Raw genomic sequence first — 22,604 nt, 5'->3', positions numbered from 1 at the left:
GGGTGAGAATCTGAAGGACTTGCTATGTAGGACAGAGTTCTGCATAAATTGAGTTTTATGAACTTGCTCCAGCTCCAAGACAGAAGTTGTTGTAGTTAGAGTCATCTTGTTACAGAGAAACTGACCAGCAAGTTGACCATAATTAAATTATGCCACAAAGCTGAGAGCAGACTGTCAGCATTTACCTACTCAGTCCTGTAAAGTCTCTGTTCAAATACAAGTTTTCCTTTTCCAATTCCAGCTTGAATTGGAGTCTGTCAGAGCTCAGTGTTCGGCATTAACAAAGCAAAACCACATGCTAAGCGAGAAGGTTAAAGAGATGAGTGACTATTCTCTACTGAAAGAAGGAAAACTGGAGCTTCAGGCAAAAAATAAACTACTTCAACAACAAATGGAAGACATGAAAAGTGAAAACATGCATCTCCTAAACCGTAAGTCTTTTTTAAAAAATGATTTGTTAGTCATGTTAGGTTCATAATAGGAAATTGCTTTTTTTGTCTTTTTGGCTACACTGTGAGAATGTGAGATCTTAGTTCCCCAACCAGGCTCAAACCTGTGCCCCCTGCAGTGAAAGTGCAGAGCCCTAACTACTGGACCACCAGGGAAGTCCCAGGAAACTGCTCTAGGGGAGGCTTCCGTTGGGAAGGTTTTATAAAATTAAAATTCCAGGTTGAAATTCCTTCTCTTTTACTTGCTATTCCATAATTCACAGTGTCTGTAAGAATAAACATTTTTAAATTTAATTTTTATTTTAGAGTATAGTTGATTTACAGTGTTGTGTTCCAGGTGTAGAGCAAAAGGATTCTGTTAGACAGATACACATATCCATTCTTTCTCAGCTTCTTTTCCCATGTAGGTCATTACAGGTTATTGAGTCAAGTTCCCTGTGCTGTACAGTAGGTCCTTATTATCTATTTCATATATGGTAGTGTGTGTCTGTTAACCCAAAACTCCTAATTGTATACTTCCCCCTGCCTTTCCCCTATGCTAACCATAAACTTGTTTTCAAAGTCTGTATAGTCTGTTGTGTTTCGTAAATAAGTTCATTTGTATGACTTTTTAGATTCCACATATAAGTGATATTGTAAGATATTTGTCTTTTTCTGTGACTTGGCCTCACTTAGTCTGGTGTTCTCTAGTTGCATACTTGTTGCTGCAAATGGCATTATTTCTTTTTTGTGGCTGAGCAGTGTTCCATTGTGTATATGTACCATATCTTCTTTATCCATTCATTTGTCCATGGGACATTTGGTTGCTTCTGTGTCTTGACTGTTGTAAATAGCACTGCAGTGAACATTGGGGTATGTGTATCTTTTCAAATTATGGTTTTCTCCAGATATGTGCCTAGCAGTGGGATTGCTGGATTACATGGTAGTTCTGTTTTTATTTTTTTGAGAAACCTCCATACTGTTCTCCATAGTGGTTGTACCAGTTTACATTTCCACCATCAGTGAAGGAGGATTCCCCTTTCTCCATGCCCTTTCCAGCATTTATTGTATATAGACTTTTTGATGAGGGCCATTCTGATTGGTGTGAGGTTGTATCTTATTGTAGTTTTGATTTGCATTTCTCTAATAATTACTCATGTTGAGCATCTTTTCATGTGCTTTTTGACCATCTGTTTGTCTTTTTTGGAGAAATGTCTATTTAAATCTTTTGCCCACTTTTTGATTGGGTTATTTGAACTGCATGACCTGTTTGTATATTTTGGAGATTAATCCCTTGTTGGTTACTTCATTTGTAAATGTTTTCTCCCATTCTGTTGGGTGGTCTTTTCATTTTGTGTATGGTTTCCTTTGCTGTGCAAAAGCTTTGAAGTTTTATTAGGTCCCATTTGTTTATTTTTATTTTTATTTTTATTACTCTAGGAGGTGGATCCAAAAAGATATTGCTGCAATTTATATCAGTGTTCTGCCTGTGTTTTCCTCTAAGTGTTTTATAATATTTGAGCTTACCCAGTGGCTCAGTGGTAAAGAATCACCCATAATGGAGGAGACCTGGGTTTGATCCCTGGGTCGAGAAGATCCCCTGGAGGAGGGCATGGAAATCCACTCCAGTACTCTTGCCTGGAGAATCCCTTGGACAGAGGATCCTGGCAGGTTACAGTCCATGGGGTTGCAAAGAGTTGGATATGACTGAGCATATATGCATGGGCTTACATTTAGGCCCTTTAATCCATTGGGGGTTTATTTTTGTATATTGTGTTAGAGAATGTTCTAATTTCAGTCTTTTGCATGTAGCTGTTTTCAACATTGTATATTCTTGCCTTCTTTGTCATAGATTAATTGACCATAGGTGCGTGGGTTTATTTTTGGGCTTTCTGTTCTGTCCCATTGATCTATATTTCTGTTTTTGTGCCAGTACCATACTGTCTTGATTACTGTAGCTTTGTAGTATAGTCTAAAGTCAGGGACCCTGATTCCTCCAGCTTCATTCCTCTTTCTCAAGATTGCTTTGGCTATTTGAGGTCTTTTGTGTCTCCATACAAACAGTGAAATTGTTTGTTCTAATTCTGTGGAAAATGCCATTGGTAATTTGATAGGGTTTGCACTGTATCTGTAGATTGCCTTGGGTTGTTGTTCAGTCACTCAGTCATGTCTAACTGTTTGTGACCTCATGGACTGCAGCACGCCAGGCTCCTCTGTCCTTCACCATCACCCAGAGATTGCTCAAACTCATGTCCAACGAGTTGGTGATGCTATCCAACCATCTCGTCCTCTGTCATCACCTTCTCCTCCTGCCTTCAATCTTTCCCAGCATCGGGGTGTTTTCTAATGAGTCGACTCTTTGCATCAGGTGGCAAAGTACTGGAGCTTCAGCTTCAGCATCAGTCTTTCCAATGAATAGTCAGGATTGATTTCCTTTAGGATTGACTGGTTTGATCTCCTTGCAGTCCAAGGGACTCTCAAGAGTCTTCTCCAACACCATAGTTCAAAAGCATCAATTCTTTGGCACTCAGCCTTCTTTATGGTCCCAACTCTCATGTCCATACATGACTACTGGAAAAACCATAGCTTTGACTCGATGGACCTTTGTTGGCAAAGTAATGTCTCTGCTTTTTAATACACTAAGTTTGTCATAGCTTTTCTTCCAAGGAGCAAGTGTCTTTTCATGGCTGTAGTCACCATCTGCAGTGATTTTGGAGCACAAGAAAGTACAGTCTATCACTGTTTCCATTGTTTCCCCATCTATTTGCCATGAAATGATGGGACCAGAAGCCATAATCTTAGTTTTTTGAATGTTGAGCTTTTAGCCAGCTCTTTCACTCTCTTCTTTCACCTTCATCAAGAGGCTCTTTAGTTCCTCTTTGCTTTCTGCCGTAAGGGTGGTGTCATCTGCATATCTGAGGTTATTGATATTTCTCCCAGGAATCTTGATTCCAGCTGTGTTTCATCCATCATGGCATTTTGCATGATGTACTCTGCATATAAGTTAAATAAGCAGAGTGACAATATACAGCTTTGATACACTCCTTTCCCAATTTGGAACTGGTCCGTTGTTCCATGACCAGTTCTAACTGTTGCTTCTTGATCTACATACAGATTTCTCAGGAGGCAGGTCAGGTGGTCTGGTATTCCCATCTCTTTCAGAATTTTCCAGTTTGTTGTGATCCACACAGTCAAAGTCTTTGGCATAGTCAATAAAGCAGAAGTATATGTTTTTCTGGAATTCCCTTGCTTTTTCCATGATCCAGCGGATGTTGGCAATTTGATCTCTGGTTCCTCTGCCTTTTCTCAATCCAGCTTGAACATCTGGAAGCTCACAGTTCACGTACTGTTGAAGCCTGGCTTGGAGAATTTTGAGCATTACTTTGCTGGTCATTTTCACAGTAGTGAATCTTGTCCAAGAACATGGTAAATCTCTTTGTGTTGTCTGATTTCTTTCATCAGCATACAGGTAGATTTATTCCTGGGTATTTTATTCTTTTTGTTGCAATGGTGAATGGGATTGTTTCCTTAATTATTCTTTCTGATCTTTCATTGTTAGTGTATAGAAATCCAAGAGATTTCTGTGGACCGATTTTATATCCTGCAGCTTTACCAAATTCATTGATGAGCTCTAGTTTCTGGTAGCATCTTTAGGGTTTTCTCTGTATAGTATCATGTTATCTGCAAACATGACAGTTTTACTTCATTTTTTCCAATTTGGATTCCTTTCATCTCTTTTTCTTCTCTGATTGCCATGGCTAGGACTTAAGCTCGCTCTCCCCATTTCTGGGAGTTCCTCCCTCCCAGGCCCTTCAGGCCCCAGGGCTGATAGCAAACAGCCTGGCCCCATTAGCAGTCTAGGGAACTACACCATCGTTTGTGGCTAGGGACCAGCCTAAGTCAGTCTTTGTTGAAGGCTTCTCTGATGACCTGAATTGGAGATGCCATCTGCTTTCTGCCTGGACCCTGAGAGCTGCTGACAGATGCACAGATTGAATTGGACCTTGGGGTAGTCATGGATAGGTTTTGCTAGAGCATTCCTTCTCTGCCTCTGTGCTTGGTAGAGGGGAGAGGCAGGCTTTCAAATTAATTTAAGGATTTGAAAGAACTCTATTACATGGAGAAGGACTCAAGAATAGTAAAGTTTGCATTTATGTGCATTAAATTGTTTTCAAATTCCTGTGGCAGAATTGCTCGTTGTCCATTTGATGGAGCTGTTAGAAAATTGTGTGCATGCCCAAAAAGGAAGAACAATTTGAACTTCTCTAGCTGCTTTTAAAAGTAAAGCTCAATGAGAAAATTTCAGGTTGATAACAATCACTCTCTGCTACTTTCCTAGGCATAGCTCAGCCGTCTCCCGAACTGCTGATTTTTCAGAAAGAATTAAAGAAAGCAGAAAATGCTATTGCATTTGAGCATAAGGAGTTCGAAACTCACAAACAAGCTCTACAAAAACAGCTTCAAAGCGAGGTGAGTATTGCTCCTTATGCAGCCAGGGGTCGGGCCAGTCTGCTGCATAGATATGTGAACTTGGCACTCCAGTGTAAATGGGGTTTATGTCAACATCAGAGCTCCCCCAAGGTGCTAAAGTGTGTGCTTTCTCATCTGAGAGAACTCTCCAGTGATCATGTGACTTTATATTCATAATTGTCACAAAATCCAGAGGCAAGGAAGCTCACTTAAATACACAATTTTTCAAGTCCTAGCGGTGCCCACAGTGGCAGAGTCTTGATTCTCACCCTGTGACTTGGAAATACTACTGCCATCTCTCTTGTGTCTGCCCTGGAGTAGCTGCTCTAACTTGCATGTGACAAGAGATGGAAACTTGTTTTATCTTTCATCATCTTGTAGGGACCCTGTGCATTAAGGGTGTAACGCTGCTCAGAATTGGCAAAAGGGCAAAAGAGAATAAGCCCAAAGAGAGAATAGCTCCCTTTGAAGTGAGCTATGATTTCTTTTATGTTCATTTCTTTTCTTCTCTAATTCTCTGCAGATTGAGCACTCTGCCCAGCTGAAGGCCCAGGTATTAGACTATGATGCTTCGGTCAAGAGGTTAACTACACAGGTTTCAATTTTAAAATTGCAACTAAAACAAACTCAGACAGGTTAGAGACATTTTTAACCTCTGTGTGTGTGTGTGTGTGTGTGTGTGTGTGTGTGTGTAAGACTTCTGACATTTGTGAAAATGTGATTGTTACTCATTGAATTCTTAGTAATTCTCATAGTAGGGGAAAGCTTCTCAGGTGGCTCAGTGGTAAGGAACCCTCCTGCCAGTGCAGGAGACATGGGAAATATGTGTTTGATCCTTGGGTTGGGAAGATCCCCTGGAGAAGGGCATGGCAACCCATTCCAGTATCCTTGCCTGGAGAATCCCATGGACAGAGGGCCCTGGCGGCCTATAGTCCATGGGGCCACAGAGTTGGACACAGCTGAGCACACACAGCACCTCGTAGGGAAAAGTCATAGAGAAATGTGCCATCTCAGAAGTCAAGCTCCCTGTCCGTTTCAGGGATACCAGCCAGGTGATCAGCCAACGTGACTTGTTTTCGCAAGTGCCCCATGCTTGGGGGAACCTCATACCACAGATAGGTGTGATAGTGACACAGAAGCCCCCAAATTCATCCTGGACCTAGGCTTTCCTTTTTTATTTGCTGTCTGGTGGCTCAGACAGCGAAGAATCTGCCTGCAGTGCAGGAGACCTGGGCTTGATCCCTGGGTGAGGACAATCCCCTGGAGAAGGGAATGGCAACTCACTCCAGTGTTCCTGCCTGGGAAATCCCATGGACAGAGGAGCCTGGCGGGCTACAGTCCATGGGGTTGCAAAGAGTTGGACATTACTGAGTGACTGACACTCACACATCCTGATAATAAGACCAGTTGACTCTTGAGTGGTTTTATACATTCCCTGACAGAGGTTTATGTGAGTGGGAGAGGCAGCGTGGCCTGGCCAAAAGAGCACTGCTGCTGAAATCAGAAAACTGGTTTTGTACCCCAGTTTTGCAGTTAGTTCTTTGGTTTTGGGTACATTTCTTTTAGCTTCCTTGGGCCTCGATTCCCCTCTTTGTAATGCCATGGAGGATGAAGGGGATCCGTGGTCGGCTCCAGTGCAGTGCCTGGGGCACATAAAACACCTGGGGAAATGGCCACTGCTGTCATTTTATTACTGTGTCTTCCTGTGGATGTATGACATCTGCCCCTCCTTCATACCACGTGCCGAATTTGATGCTTTCTTGAGCTGCTTTCAAGCCCAACAGAAGTTCATGAGACTTTATGATTCTGAGCCTTCCTCAGTTCCTGTTTGCACTTCTTCGCCCTCGGGCCCTTGGCCCCTTCTCCCCACCCTACTTTTACGTCTGTCTCTTAACTCATCTCTACTCTTTCCTGTTGCTCATTTTCTCGCCACAACTCTGTGTTTGCCAAACTTCCCACTGCTGCAACTGTCCCAAGCTCAGATCATTAGAAATAGTTCATTGAAGATGGAAGCTTCACGAGCATGGACCTGCCAAGCATCTGTCCCTGGCATCAAGGTGGCCTTGCAGGAGAGGAGCGGTCACATATGGTGGCTTTGCATTAGGCCAGTCCACCGACTTGGTGCTTTGCAGTTGGGTGATTCAGCTGTAGTCTCCTGTCCGTGACATGGGAGCAGTGAGAGTTTTGGGCCCACAGTGAGGCTCTGACCACACGCCCTTCTTCCCCTCTCTGAGATTCAGGCTGTAGGCAGTAGATTTTGCTGCAGCCCTGGGAGTTCGGGGGTGGCATCCTGTAATGAGACACATTCATTATTTTGAAGTCAAGTGTGTGAATGTTCCTGCTGATTAAATAAAGATTATAAATGGGCTTAGATCAGGTCAGGTTTTTCAACCACATGAGTTCAAGTCTGGTTAGGCTTTGTCCCCGAATACATTGTGAATGCCTTTTCAGTTCTCAGAGCTTTATGAATTTCAAGGTCGTGCATAATGGATTGTGAAATAATAGCATGCATTACAAAAGAAGGCATATGAAGCAATAGTTGGTACATATTAGCTCTCAAACATTAATAATTACTGTTTTGACTGTGGTTTTACGGACTTTTTTTTTGTTGAAGTATAGTTGATTTACCCTATTGTGTTGATTTCTGCTGTTAGTCTCTCAGTTGTGTCTGACTCTTGTGCGACCCCAAGGACTGTAGCTCACCAGGCTCCTCCGTCCATGGGATTCTCCAGGCAAGAGTACTGGAGTGGGTTGCATTCCCTTCTCCAGGGGAGCTTCCCCACCCAGGGATCAAACCCAGGTCTCCTGCATTGCAGGCAGATTCTTTACCCTCTGAGCCACCAGGTATAACTTTGGTTTTACAAACTATTTTTTAAATTGAAGTATAGTTGGTTTACCCTATTGTGTTGATTCTGCTGTACAGCAAAGTGATTCACTTGCACACATACACACACACACACATATATAGATAGATTGCTTTGGGTACTGTTTTCCATTACAGTTTATCACAGGATACTGAATATAGTTCTCTGTGCTCTACAGTAGAACTTTGTTGTTTATCCCTTCCATACATAGTCGCTTATATCTGCTAACCCCAGCCTCCCACTCTATCCCTCCCCCAACTCCCTCCCCCTTGGCAACCATAAGTCTGTTCTCAATGTTTAAGAGTCTGTTTCTGTTTCATAGATATGCTCATTTGTGTCATATGTTAGATTCCACCTATAAGTGATACCACATGGTATTTGTTTCCTCTTTCTGACTTACTTCACCTTATGGTATTCTCTAGTTGCATCCATGTTGCAGCAAATGGCATTATTTTGTTCTTTTTTATGACTGGGTAATATTCCTGTGTGTGTGTACACACCACATCTTTATCCACTCATCTGTTTATGAAGGTTTAGGTTGTTTCCATGTCTCAGCTATTGTGAATAGTGCTGCTGTCAACATACAGGTGCATATATCTTTTTGGATTAGAGTTTTGTCTGTATATATGCCCAAGAGTGGAATTGCTAGATCATATGGTAATTTATTTTTACTTTTCTGAGGAACCTCCATGCTCTTTCCCATTTTTCAATTGAGTTATTTAATTTTTTTGCCATTGAGTGTATGTATTTTGGAAATTAAGCCCTCATTGGTAGCATTGTTAGTAAATATTTTGTCCCATTGTGTAGGTTGTCTTTTTGTTTTGTTTATGGTTTCTTTTGCTGTGCAAAGGCTTGTACGTTTGATTAGGTCTCATTTGTTTATTTTTGTTTTTATTTCTATTGCCTTGGGAGACTGACCTAAGAAAACATTGCTGTGATTTATGTCAGAGAATATTTTCCTATGATCTCTTCTAGGAGTTTTATAGTATCATGTTTTATGTTTAAATCTTTAAGCTATTTTGAGTTTATTTTTGTGTATGGTGAGAGAGTGTGTTCTGATTTTGCTGATTTACATGCGGCTTCAGTTTTCCCAGCACCACTTGTTGAACAGACTGTGTTTTTCCCATTGTATATTATTGCCTCCTTTGTTGAGGATTAATTGACTGTAGATGTATGGGTTTATTTATGGGCTCTCTATTCTATTCCATTAATTCATATGTCTGTTTTTGTGTCAGTACAATGATGTTTTGATTACAGTAGCCTTGTAATATTGTCTGAAGTCTGGAAGGGTTATGCCTTCTGGCTTGTTTTTTTTCCCCTCAGGATTACTTTGGCAATTCTGGGTCTTTTATGGTTCCATATAAATTTTAGGATTGATTATTCTAGTTCTTTGAAGAAATATAATGGGTAATTTGATAGAGATCACATTAAATCTATAGATTTCTTTGGGTCGTATTGCCATTTTAACAGTATTGTTCCAGTCCAAGAGCATGGGATATCTTTCCATTTCTTTGAATCATCTTTAATTTCCTTTATTAATATTTGATAGGCTTCCCTAGTAACTCAGCTGGTAAAGATTCCACCTGCAATGCAGGAGACACCAGTTCAATTCCTGGGTCTGGAAGATCCATTGGAGAAGGGATAGGCTACCCACTCCTGTATCTTGGGCGTCTCTGGTGGCTCAGCTGGTAAAGAATCCTATTTTATAGTTATCAATGTATAAATCTTTCACCTCGGTCAAGTTTATTTTTCATTTTTTTGGAGGCGGAAGTAATTTTAAAAGGTACTGTTTTTTTTTACATTCCCTTTCTAATATTTCATTGTTAGTGTAAAAAAATGTTAATCTTGTATCCTGCTACTTTGCTGAATTCATTTATTAGAAATAGTAGTTTTTGTGTAGAGTCCTTGGGATTTTCTATATATGTAGTTTCATGTCATCTGCATATAGTGGCAGTTTTACCTCTTCCCTTCTAATTTGGATACCTATTATTTCTTTTTCTTGTCTAATTATTGTGGCTAGAGCTTTCAGTACTATATTGAATAGAAGAGGTTAGAGTGGGCTTCCTTGTCTTGTTCTAAATTTTACTAGAAAGGCTTTGGCTTTCACCATTGAGTATTATGTTGGCTGTGAGTTTTTCATGAATGGTTCTTACTGTGTTCAGACATGTTCCCTCTATACCCACCTTAGTAAGAGTTTTGTCTTAACTGGATGTTGAGTTTTCTCAAATGGTTTTTCTGCATCTATTGAGATGATCATGTGGTTTTTGTCTTTTGTTTATGTGGTGTTTCACATTGATTTGTGTACGTTAAACCATTCTTGTGAGCTTGGGATGAATCTCATGTGGGTTGTAGTATATGATCTTTTGTACATATTGTTGGATTCAGTTTGCTAATAGTTTGCTGAGGCATTTTTCATCTATATTCATCAAAGATACTGATCTGTAATTTTCTTTTTTGGTGATATCTTTGTCTGGTTTTGGTATCAGGGTGACGGTGGTTTCATAGAAGATCTTTGTGAGTGTTCCTACCTCCTCAAGTTTTTGTAAGAGTTTGAGAAGGATCTGTATAAGTTCTTCTTTGTATGTTTGTAAGAATTCACCTGTGAAGACATCTGGTCTTGTACTTTGTTTGTATGGAGTTTTTTGTGTTTGTTTTAATTACAGATTCTCTTTCACTTCTAGTGATCAGTCTGTTCAAATTATTTCTTCTTGATTCAGTTTTGGTGAGCTCTATATTTCTACAGAGTTGTCCATTTCTTATAAGTTGTCGAATTTATTGGCATATAATTGTTCTTAGTATTCCCTTAGGTTTTTTTTTTTTTTTTTTTGTATTTCTGTGGTATTGGTCATTGTATTTCTTTTTTAATTTCTTATTTTGTTTATTTGGGTTCTGTCTCTTTTCTTGGTGAGCCTGGCCAGAGGTTTATCAGTTTTATTTACTCTTTCAAAGACCCAGCTCTTGGTTTTATTGACTTTTTCCATTTTTGAATTGCTACTTTATTTTCTATCTTTATTCCTTCTTTCTGCTGACTTTAGGTTTTGTTTGTTCTTTTTCTGATTCTTTTAGGTGGTATATTACATTGTTTATTTGAGATTTTTCTTGTTTTTTTGAGGAAGGCCTATATTACTGTGAACTTCTAAGAACTGCTTTTGCTATGTCCCTTCGATTTTGTATGGTTCTGTTTTCACTGTTATTTGTCTTAAGGTATTTTTGAATTTCCACTTTTGTTTCCTTGTTGATCCATTGGTTTTCCAGTAGCATATTGTTTAGTCTTTCCCCATTTCTTTTTCTATGGTTAATTTCTAGTTTCATGCCTTTGCAGTCAGAAAAGATGTGTGATAATTTCTGTACCCTTTCATATGTTGAGGCTTGTTTTGTGCTCCATCATGTGGTCAGTTGTAGAGACTGTTCCATGTGCAGTTGAAAGGAATGTGTGTTGGTTTTTTGTTCTTGGATATAATGTCATGAAAATATCAATTAGGTCTAACTGCTCTATTGTACCATTTAGGATCTCTGTTGTTTTATTATTATTTTGCATAGAAGATCTGTCCATTGATGGGACTGGGGTGTTAAAGTCTCCTACCATTATTGTATTCTTGTGAATTTATCTCTTTATATCTGTTTGTATTTGTTTTACATGTTTGGGTGCTTCTATGTTAGGCACATATATTTTAGGTTAACACATGTAAAATCTTCTTCTTGTATTGGTCCTTTTATCATTATAAAGTGTCCTTCGTTATCTTTCTTTATGACCTTTGTGTTAAAGTCTATTTTGTCTCATTGAAGTATTGTGAGCCCTGTTTCTTTTCATTTCTCTTTGGTTGAAATATCTTTTTATATCTCCTTACTTTCAGTCTGTGTCCTTTGCCCTAAGCTCTTGTTTTTTGTTTTTTTTTTTTTAATCCCGTCAATCACTCTGTCTTTTGATTGGCACATTCAGTCCATTTACATTTAAAGTGATTATTGTTAGATATACATTTATTGCCATTTTAAGGCTTGTTTTCCCATTGATTTTATATTTGCCCATTTCTTTTTGTTTTTCTTTGTGTGGTTTGATGATTTTCTTTTGTATTATACTTATGTTCTCTTTTGGTTTTTGTGAATCTGTTGTATGTTTTTGATTTGTAGTTACCCTGTTTTTCAAGTATGTTAACTCCATCCTTTATCTGCTTGCCTTAGACTGGTAGCCATATAGGCTCTTAACATATTCTACGAACTGGGGGGGTAGGAATCTATGTTTTCTACTCTCTTTCTCTTGCTGTCTTTAGAATCCTCTCTTTAACTTTTGCCATTTTTTATTAGAATATGCCTTGGTGTAGGTCTCTTTGAGTTTACCTTATGTGGAACCCTGTCTGCTTCCTGCACCAGATATCTGTTTACATCTTCAGGTTTGGGAAGTTTCCAGCCGTAATTTCTTCAAATACATTTTTGATCTTTTCTCTTTCTTCCCCTTCTGGAATCCCTGTTATGTATAGATTGGCATGCTTTTTATTGTCCCATAGGTCTCTAGATCAATTGGTAAAGAATCCGCCTGCAATGCAGGAGACCCCAGTTTGATTCCTGGGTTGGGAAGATCCGCTGGAGAAGGGATAGGCTACCCACTCCGGTATTCTTGGGCTTCCCTTGTGGCTCAGCTGGTGAAGAATCTGCCCACAATGCAGGAGACTTGGGTTTGATCCCTGGGTTGGGAAGATCCCCTGGAGAAGATAAAGGCTACCCTCTCCAGTATTCTGGCCTGGAGAATTCCATGAACTGTATAGTCCATGAGGTCGCAAAGAGTTGGACACGACTGAGCGACTTTCACTTTCACTACTTTCAGGTCTTTTGTTTAGGTTTCTTTTTTTTTTTTTCCATTTGGCTTTCTGTCTGCTGTCCTAAACGGATGATTTACATTATTCTGTCTTCTGGGTCACTTATTCATTCTTCGGTGTTACTGGTTTTGTTTTGTTTCGGCCATGCCTCATGGCTTGCAGGATCTTAGTACCCTGACCAGGGATTGAATCCACACCCTCAGCAGTGAAAGTGTGGAGTCCTAACCACCACACCACCAGGGAATTGGTTGTTTTTTTACATTATTCATTCCCTTTAGTTCAGTTTTCGTCTCAGCAATGAGTTTTGTAATTCTCTTGCTTCCTCTTAGTTTCTAGTCCCTTTTTTATAGTACTCTGCATTTTTACTGATACTTTTCCTTAATCCCTTTAGTATTTTCATTATCTTTTTTGAAATCAGTATCTGTTAAACTGAAGAGGTCTGTTTCATTGTTTGTACTTTCAGGGGAATTATCTTGGTCTTTGAACTGGGAGTGGTTCCTTTGCTTCATTTTACTTAATTTTCTCTCTCAAACATACAGAAGAGAAATATATCTATTGTGGTCTTGGGGGACTATTTATATGTGGAAGCATCACTGTGTAGCTTCTGTGGGTTTAGTGTTTGTTTGGCATGAGGGCTGTTTTTGGTATGGATGCCTGTGACCTCTTTGCTCAGTATGTGCTGGCCATGGTCATTATCCCCTTATAATCGGGGTGTGCAGATGCAGTGGCTGGTGCCCAGTCCTGAGGTTCTCAGCATTGGTGGAGGCTCTCACACACTCCCAGAGCACGTGATGGGATCATTGACGGCTTGAGACCACTCCTGGAGCCCAGAAGGGCGGCAGTGGTGGCCATTTGAGACTGCTTCTGTGGCCTGAGGTGGGGAGTAAGTCACAGCAGAGGCTCAGAACTGATCCTGAAGCCTGTAGCATGCAGGTGGCGGTTGCTGCAGCTTGTGACCCCTCTTGGAGCTCCTGTAGGCCGTGTCATGCCACCTGAAAGCGTGCACAGTGGAAGAAGCTGCAGTGGTGTGTCCCACCCCTCACACACCCCAACCATCAGTAGCACCTGGCCTCTAAGGCAGCCCAAGCTTCCTCCATGGACACCCTCAGGAGCGACTGCTCCAGACTCCAGCCCCTTCAGGCTGTTTCCACACAGCCCATCCTAGCCCTCTCCCTGGGTCTGATTTCTGAAGTGTGAGCTTCAGCACCTAGCTCCTGCCTGCATGAGAGGATACATGTCTCTGGCTGGGGAGTACAGGGCAGTGGTGCTGACCTTTTGTGCAGGTCTCTCCATCCCAGCTACTGCACACCAGAGGCTGCGTTCTCCTCCAGAGGCTCTAGAGCTCACCTCCATCTTGGCTGATCTCATGGGGTGCAGGAACCTTGCCTCTTTTATAGCACCCTCCTGAGGATACAGATCCTGTCCCAACTTCTTCCTTGCTTTTTTCCCCCCACTTTTGTCCTACCTGGTTCCATGGAGATTTTCTTGCCCTTTTGGAGGTCTGAGGTCTTCTGCCAGTGTTCAGTAGATATTCTGTGTGAATCACTCTACACATAGATGTATTGTTGATGTATTGTGGGCAGAGATGAGCTTCACATCTTACTACTCCACCATCTTGATCACATGCCACAAACTGTTTAATGTGCTAGTTGATTTTTCAACAAAAAAATTGCTGAAACATTTCAGTTTGGTTCTCTACCTCTTCCTTTCTTGTCTCACACTCTTTGTTTGTGACCTGCAGCTCTAGAGAACGAAGTGTACCGCAACCCAGGGCACTCTCTGCTGAATCGCTCCATCAGCGGGTTAATGAGCACCAGGGTGGGGACTCGTGATGGCGACATCAGTGGGGATTTCTTGAAAAATCCTCTGAGACAAGAGGAGGCGACAGCAGGCCCAGTTACACCACGGATCCCCAAATACCCAAATGCCAGTGCAGAGGGAAGTTCCCTTGATTCCGACCTTGAGTTTGTAGCCAGTACTAAGGTAAGGGTGAGAGAGCTGGAGCAGGAAGCAGAGCACCTGGAAAAAGCTTTCCAGAACTACCAACAAAGGGTCAGTCGGTGCCCTGCCAAGAGCCGCTTGGCAGCCAGGAGCCCATCCTTGCTATGTCTGCCGGGGACTCTCAAGAACATCACTGCAGCTACTCCCGAGAGGTGTGTTTTTGTGGACACCAGAGTCACCTCTCAGCAGCCTCTGGTGAGCCCACATGGAAGGGACGAGAGCGAGGTGTCTGAGGTGCCCAGCAGCATGGCCTCAAGGTCACACAAGAGCACAGCCTCCGGACGACTTTCCTCCACGCCAATCCCCAAAGTGAGAAGCCTCCATAGTGAAACGTACCTGGAAGGTGAGCTATGGACACAGGCCTGTGGATGCTCTGGATGGGCGTCGGTTGCTCCTCATCCCCCCTCTTCTCTGGGTAACAGTGCAGCTGGAGGCTGATAAACTGGGAGTCATGGGAGCCTCTGAACTGTGGGCTCCTGGGGAACCCTGACTCCCCCACCCCAGGTTACAGGTGGTGTGGAGGCCATAGGATGGAGTGTCAAGTGCTGGCATTTTGCTTGGCATGTGGAGGTTTTTAGAGTGACTGTGGCTTTCCTTTGGCTGCTGGTTAGTTTCACGTGTTCTCCTGTTATCACTGAAGTTTCATTTTCATGCCTGAATTGTTAGTTTTGTGGATGATTTTCACATACCCCACTGCTTGCAAAGATGATCAAATGCATTTTCAAAGTGGTAGAAACCTCTAGAAGCTGCACTGCCATCTTCTCCATGCAATCTGTAACGTGCTTGTCCTGGTTCCTCCTGCCCCGTAGGTCTGGGCCGGTCCACTGTCACCGCCACCTGTCCTGACAGAGAGCCGCAGCCTTTGCCTGCAGAGTCCAGGCACAACATTTCGGTGCACTCGCTCTCCAGCCCTCTGGAGCAGAAAGCCAAGTAAGTACCTCATTCTCTGCCTGGCCTCTGATGAGGGTGGTTAGCTTCCTGTGGTCTCAGCCAGGACTGGCTCTGGATTTTTAGGTGATGTTAAAGACCACGTGGCAGGATAGAATTTTCAGTCATATTATAAGATGCATGATCTCTGAGAATCATTTGAATTATTGCCTGGAGGAAAAAAACATTCTACTTGTTTGCTAAACTTGATGTATAATGTATGCGTGGAAGTCGCTCAGTCGTGTCTGACTCTTTGTGACCCCATGGATTATACAGTCCATGGACTTCTCCAGGCCAGAATACTGGAGAGGGTAGCCTTTCCCTTCTCCAGGGGATCTTCCCAACCCAGGGATCAAACCCAGGTCTCCCGCGTTGCAGGCAGATTCTTTACCAGCTGAGCCACAAGGGAAGCCCAAGAATACTGGAGTGGGTAGCCTATCCCTTCTCCAGCGGATCTTCCCAACCCAGGAATCGAAACGGGGTCTCTTGCATTGCAGGCGGAATCTTTACCAACTGAGCTACCAGGGAAGACCTATAGTATATGTATTTGGGTATTACTAAGCATCATCATAGTTCTGTGAATAGACTTGGTTTATAAAGATAAAACAGACATAAAAAATTTGCAAATGCAAGCCAATTCACTGTGAATGTTAAATAGTTTTGTAAATCATTAAAAAGTCATGTACAAATATTTAGGCATTTAAATATAAATAAGGTTCCACAGTGTCAATCACTGAAATAAATTCAAAAGCAGTAGTTAGTCCTAGGATACACGGACTGAAGCAGAATGGGGTCAAGCTAATGGTGTCAAGAAGCTTGGGGGTGGGGGTGGGCAGCAGGCTGAGATTCAAGTCAAGGGTGGGCCTTCTACCTGTGCCTAGTCCCCACGGTGGGAGATTCTGACTCCTCCTCTCTTGGCTCAGGCCTGGTGGGCATCTGTGTGTTAATGTTCATCTACTGTACAACGTAGAAAACTACCACAGGTGCTTGTCTGGTCCTAAAGTAGGTAATTTTTTCTCGTATTGGTCCTTCTGTGTTAAAGCCAAGAAGAGAGGCAGGACACATGTGGGCCGAGTTAGGGCACTGTGACATGTGGCATCTTCAACTGGCTCATGCTAATGGTGTAAAGAGCTTTTTGAAAAAGCTTTCAAGTTCTTTAAATAAAAATTCCTCCTCGGAACAGCTTTGAGAGTGCCAGGATATTCTTTATTAGCAATGGTAGTACCCAACTCATGGCATGAGGCAGTGTGGAAGAGTGACTGAGTTAATGCATATTAATGGTTTGGAATGATGTCTGGTGCATGGAGAGCACCCAGTGCAGAGTAGCTCCTATTCACTATGTGTCCACGAAAATTTAATTTTCTGAAGCATTTTCTCAAATCACAAAAGGCTTTTCATCACCCTCTGCTCTTGTATCTTACATTATTAAAGCTTCACATTCTTGAATTTTGTTCTTCCCATCCAGTCTTTATCAAAGACATACAGAACTTCAAGACAAAAGTGAATTTTCAAATCCAGACAAGCTAGTTTTTAAGGATAACGAGGAATTTGAACCATCTTTTGAATGTAAGTTTAAATATTAATACTTGCTTTTATATGTAGAACTTGTTTCAAAATGTAAAACGTTTTGGCAAAACACCAATTGTTACAAAATGGAAAACAGTTACAAAGTAACACATTTTTATTTTCTGATAAAATCAGTGATACAGATATAGTGCCATGTTTTTGTATCATGAAGATTTTTAGGTTCTCAGTTCCATTTGTTAAAAATTTCAGGATAACTAAATTGCAAAGTTAGGGAAAGACTGAGGGCAGGAAGAGAAGTGTGCGACAGAGGATGAGATGGTTGGATGACATCACCCACTCAATGGACATGAGTTGAGCACACTCCAGGAGATAGTGAAGGACAGGGAAGCCTGGTGTGCTGCAGTCCACGGGGTCACAAAGACCCGGGACATGACTTAGGGATTGAACAACAACAATTGCAAATCAGAGCTAAGCCTGTCAGTTCAGTTGCTCAGTTGTGTGCAACTCTTTGTGACCCCATGGACTGCAGCATGCCAGGCTTCCCTGTCCATCACCAACTTCTGGAGCTTGCTCAAACTATTGTCCATCAAGTCAGTGATGCCATCCAACCATCTCATCCTCTGTTGTCCTCTTGTCCTCCTGCCTTCAATCTTTCCCAGCATCAGGGTCTTTTCAAATGAGTCAGTTCTTTGCATCAGGTGGCCAAAGTATTGGAGCTTCAGCTTCAGCATCAGTTCATCCAATGAATATTGGGATTGATTTCCTTTAGGATTGACTGGTTTGATCTCCTTGCAGTCCAAGGGACTCTCAAGAGTCTTCTCCAATACCACAGTTCAAAAGCATCAATTCTTCAGCACTCAGCTTTCTTTGTAGTCCAACTCTCATATGTATATGTGACTACTGGAAAACCACAGCTTTGACTAGATGGTCCTTTGTTGGCAAAGTAATGTCTCTGCTTTTTAATATGCTGTCTAGGTTGTTCATAACTTTCCTTCCAAGGAGCAAGCATCTTTTAATTTCATGACTGCAGTCACCATCTGCAGTGATTTTGGAGCCCCCAAAATTAAAGTCTGTCACTATTTCCATTGTTTTACCATCTATTTGCTATGAAGTGATGGGACCAGAAGCCATGATCTTAGTTTTTTGATTGTTGAGTTTTAGCCAGCTTTTTCACTCTCCTCTTTCACTTTCATCAAGCAGCTCTTTAGTTCCTCTTTGCTTTCTGCCATAAGGGTGGTGTCATCTGCATATCTGTGGTTATTGATATTTCTCTCAGGAATCTTGATTCCAGCTGTGTTTCATCCAACATGGCATTTTGCATGATGTACTCTGCATATAAGTTAAATAAGCAGGGTGATAATATACAGTTTTGATATACTTCTTTCCCAATTTGGAACTGGTCCGTTGTTCCATGTCCAGTTCTAACTGTTGCTTCTTGACCTGCATACAGATTTCTCAGGAGGCAGGTAAGGTGGTCCGGTATTCCCATCTCTTTCAGAATTTTCCAGTTTGTTGTGATCCACACAGTCAAAGTCTTTGGCATAGTCAATAAAGCAGAAGTACATGTTTTTCTGGAATTCCCTTGCTTTTTCCATGATCCAGCGGATGTTGGCAATTTGATCTCTGGTTCCTCTGCCTTTTCTCAATCCAGCTTGAACATCTGGAAGCTCACAGTTCACGTACTGTTGAAGCCTGGCTTGGAGAATTTTGAGCATTACTTTGCTAGCGTGTGAGATGAGTACAATTGTGTAGTAGTTTGAGCATTCTTTGGTATTGCCTTTCTTTGGTATTGCAGTGAAAACTGACCTTTTCCAGTCTTGTGGCCACTGCTGAGTTTTCCAAATTTGCTTGCATATTGAGTGCAGCACTTTCACAACATTATCTTTTAGGATTTGAAATAGCTCACCTGGAATACCATCATCTCCACTAGCTTTGGTCAAAGTGATGCTTCCTAAGGCTTACTTGACTTTGCATTCCAGCTCTAGGTGAGTGATCATACCATCGTGGTTATCTGGGTCATGAAGATCTTTTTTGTATAGTTCTTCTGTGTATTCTTGCCACCTTTTCTTAATATCTTCTGCTGTTAGGTCCATACCATTTTTGTCCTTTATTGTTCCCATCTTTGCATTAAATTTTCCTGTGGTATCTCTAATTTTCTTGAAGAGATCTCTAGTCTTTCCCATTCTATTGTTTTCCTCTATTTCTTTGCACTGATCTGTGAGGAAGGCTTTTCTCTCCTTGCTCTTCTTTGGAACTCTGCATTCAAATGGATATATCTTTCCTTTTCTCCTTTGCCTTTAGCTTCTCTTCTTTTCTCAGCTATTTGTAAGGCTTCCTCAGACAACCATTTTGCATTTCTTTTCTTGGGGATAGTCTTGATCACTGCCTCCTGTACAATATCACAAACCTCTGTCCATAGTTCTTCAGGCACTCTATCAGATCTAATCCCTTGAATCTATTTGTCATTTCCACTGTATAATTGTAAGGGATTTGATTTAGGTCATACCTGAATGGTCTAGTGGTTTTCCCTACTTTCTTCAATTTAAGACTGAATTTGGCAATAAGGAGTTCATGATCTGAGCCATAGTCAGCTCCCAGTCTTGTTTTTGCTGACTGTATAGAGCTCCATCTTTGGCAGCAAATAATATAATCAATCTGATTTCAGTATTGACCATCTGGTGATGTCCATGTGTAGAGTCTTCTCTTGTGTTGTTGGAAGAGGGTATTTGCTATGACCAGTGCATTCTCTTGGCAAAACTCTGTTAGCCTTTGCCCTGCTTCCTTGTACTCCAAGGCCAAATTTCCCTGTTACTCCAGGTATCTCTTCACTTCCTACTTTTGCATTCCAGTCCCCTATAATGAAAAGGACATTTGGGTATTAGTTCTAGAAGGTCTTGTATGTCTTCATAGAACCGTTCGACTTCAGCTTCTTCAGCATTACTGGTCGGGGCATAGACTTGGATTACCGTGATACTGGATGGTTTGCCTTGGAAACAAACAGAGATCATTCTGTCGTTTTGAGGATTGCATCCAAGTACAGCATTTCAGACTCTTGTCGACTGTGATGGCTACTCTGTTTCTTCTAAGGGATTCTTGCCCACAGTAGTAAATATAATGGTCATTTGAATTAAATTTGCCCATTCCAGTCCATTTTAGTTAACTGATTCCTAAAATGTCAGTGTTCACCCTTGCCATCTCCTGTTTGATCACTTCCAATTTACCTTGATTCATGGACCTTACATTCCAGGTTCCTATGCAGTATTGTTCTTTACAACATCAGACTTTACTTCCATCACCAGTCATGTGCACAACTGGGTGTTGTTTTTGCTTTGACCCTGTCACTTCATTCTTTGTAGAGTTATTTCTCCATTCTTCTCCAGTAGCATATTGGGCTCCATGACCTACCGACCTGGGCAGTTCATCTTTCAGTGTCATATCTTTTTGCCTTTCCATACTGCTCATGGGGTAAATGAAGCCTGTAAATAAATCCTTATTTTGTGAAGGTTAGGATTGCCTCAGATTTAAAATAAGTGACTTCTTAAAATTTGCCCCCCCCCACTTTATGGAACGTGAACACGTTAAGTGACTTTTCTTTGAATTAAAATGATTGCATCAATTGCCCCAGATTTAGAAAAACCTTCCTTAGTTACAGAATGGAGATTAAAGAGTATTAGCTTCAGAGACTAGAAATTGTTGTCCTGGCTTTGGTCCTGCCTTAGATTGTTCTACCTCGGAGCCTACTACTTCACTAAACAATTGGAATGTGAGCCTACTACTTCACTAAACAATTTGAATGTAGTGTCAACCAGCTCTGAGGTTCTTTCTGGCTTACCAAGTCTTTTTTTGTTTTTGGCTGTAGAAGCTTTATTCATAATAGCCAGAAACTTGAAACAACCTAGGTGTCCATCAGTTGTTGTTCAGTCACTAAGTCGTGTGCAACTCTTTGTGACCCCATGAACAACCTGGCTGATCCAGGCTTCTTGCTGTACTCCCTTGGTTGTGGCGCACCACACTGTAGCCCCTCAGGCTGTCTCCCAGGTTCTGACCTCTGAAGGCTGAGCCTCAGCTTGCAGGGTGTGGAAACCTTTCCTTTTTCACAGCTCCCTCCCACGGGTGCAGGTGCCCTCCCAATTCCTTCCTTTTTTTTTTTTTTTCTTTCATCCTACCCAGTTACCTAGAGTTTTTCTTACCCTTCTGTTTAAGTCTGAGGTGTTCTGCCAGTGTTTAATTGACGTTTTTCATAGTAGTGAGAATCATTCCACATGCAGATGTGTTTGTGGGAGAAGGAGAGCTCCACGACCTACTCCTCCACCATCTTGATCCCATCCCACAGAAAGTCTTTACATTTGTGTGTTAACCTATTGTTTTGCCTTGAGAGCTTCATCCTCAAGTCTGAATGTCTAGTACTTTGAACAGAGAAGTGAAAGGGCTTAGTATATTTTATGAAATCTTTGAACCAACTTCAGTAACTTTGTTAAATCACTGCTATTGAAATAGAATTCAGATGCTTTTCACCAAGCCAGATGAATTCTGCTGTCACTAGACTGATTTCCCTGCTGAGTAACAAGTCAAATTTGTAAATGAACCTCCTAAGAACCCTTTGAGAAGCAGATACATTGGTGAGTGGCCCCAGTGAGCTCCTGGAACCCTGTAAGGAAAGGGCTGGCCCAGTTGCTTTGTCTGAAACTTCAGTGTGCAGAAGTGGTTGTCCCCACCCTCTCTTCTCTTGCTGCTGCTGAGGGCTGGGGAGACTCACTTGCACTTCTTATAGATGGATGGAGTGTGCCAAGGCAATTCGAGAGAGAGGGCCTCCATCATGCTGGTGACATGCCTCACGTGGATGGCGCTGCAGCCCCTGTGCCCACCAGGCCCATCTCCTTTCAGTACCCGGGTGAGTTTTCCTCTGTTCTAACTAACGAGGTATGTCAATAATAACATTTAATATTGTTTTCTTTCTATCTGTTTGCTTCCTTCATACCTTAAAAAATTAGGATGGTTAACCTGTTATATTTCAGTCTTCAAAACAGTGATGACATTGAAGGAAAAGTGGTAATTATACCCCTCCATCCTGTCTGGCCCACTTTCTCTCCCCGTCTCTTCTGCAGGCTCCCCCTTCCCTTACCAGCATGTGGAAGTGGTTCTGGCCTTGGCCAGTGGACAGGTCCTTTTCTCCCCTGGGACCAAAGCATTGAAGCCTCGTACACACCCTTCTTCAAGTAAAACCACCTACTAGTAAAACCATCCTCCCCCAAAGCTGTGCAAAGCCTCTCGTAGGCAGTGTGAAGTCACGTACTCGGGAACAGGAGGAATTGCTGACAGAAGAAAGATTGTGAGAGGGTTGATTTTGCTGAGTCCAGCGTAAATCACTGTGGAAAACATCCATTCAGGATGGCTTGATCAAGAGCTTTTTTTATGCCAGGCACTTTCCTGGGGGCTGGGCATCCTGCAGTCAAGCAGCCCCTGATTTGTGGAGCATCTCAGGGTTGGTGGGTTGTGGAGGAGGGGATAGTCAGCAAGCCATCACCAAGGAGCCCCAGTCTACTCAGTAGGGATGGTGGCAGCCATCTGGAGGAGAT

At 41.9% G+C, this 22,604-nt stretch overlaps 1 protein-coding gene across 4 annotated transcripts in view; it reads left to right on the top strand.

The window, feature by feature from the left end:
* The window catches only part of OFD1 (OFD1 centriole and centriolar satellite protein), a 59,041-nt gene that overhangs the window by 32,988 nt on the left and 3,449 nt on the right, over positions 1–22,604 (top strand). For all 4 annotated transcript variants that reach the window (XM_040266442.1, XM_040266444.1, XM_040266443.1 and 1 more), the window contains 7 exons: positions 242–431; positions 4,768–4,898; positions 5,422–5,533; positions 14,315–14,917; positions 15,384–15,504; positions 16,967–17,067; positions 21,800–21,919. In XM_040266442.1, the coding sequence (XP_040122376.1) occupies positions 242–431; positions 4,768–4,898; positions 5,422–5,533; positions 14,315–14,917; positions 15,384–15,504; positions 16,967–17,067; positions 21,800–21,919 (1,378 nt within the window). The remainder of the gene's footprint in view (positions 1–241; positions 432–4,767; positions 4,899–5,421; positions 5,534–14,314; positions 14,918–15,383; positions 15,505–16,966; positions 17,068–21,799; positions 21,920–22,604) is intronic.

This window comes from Oryx dammah, unplaced genomic scaffold (assembly GCF_014754425.2).
Source record: "Oryx dammah isolate SB20612 unplaced genomic scaffold, SCBI_Odam_1.1 HiC_scaffold_23, whole genome shotgun sequence".
In the NCBI taxonomy this organism is placed as follows: Eukaryota; Metazoa; Chordata; class Mammalia; order Artiodactyla; family Bovidae; genus Oryx; species Oryx dammah.
This window is presented reverse-complemented; position numbering and strand designations above follow the sequence as displayed.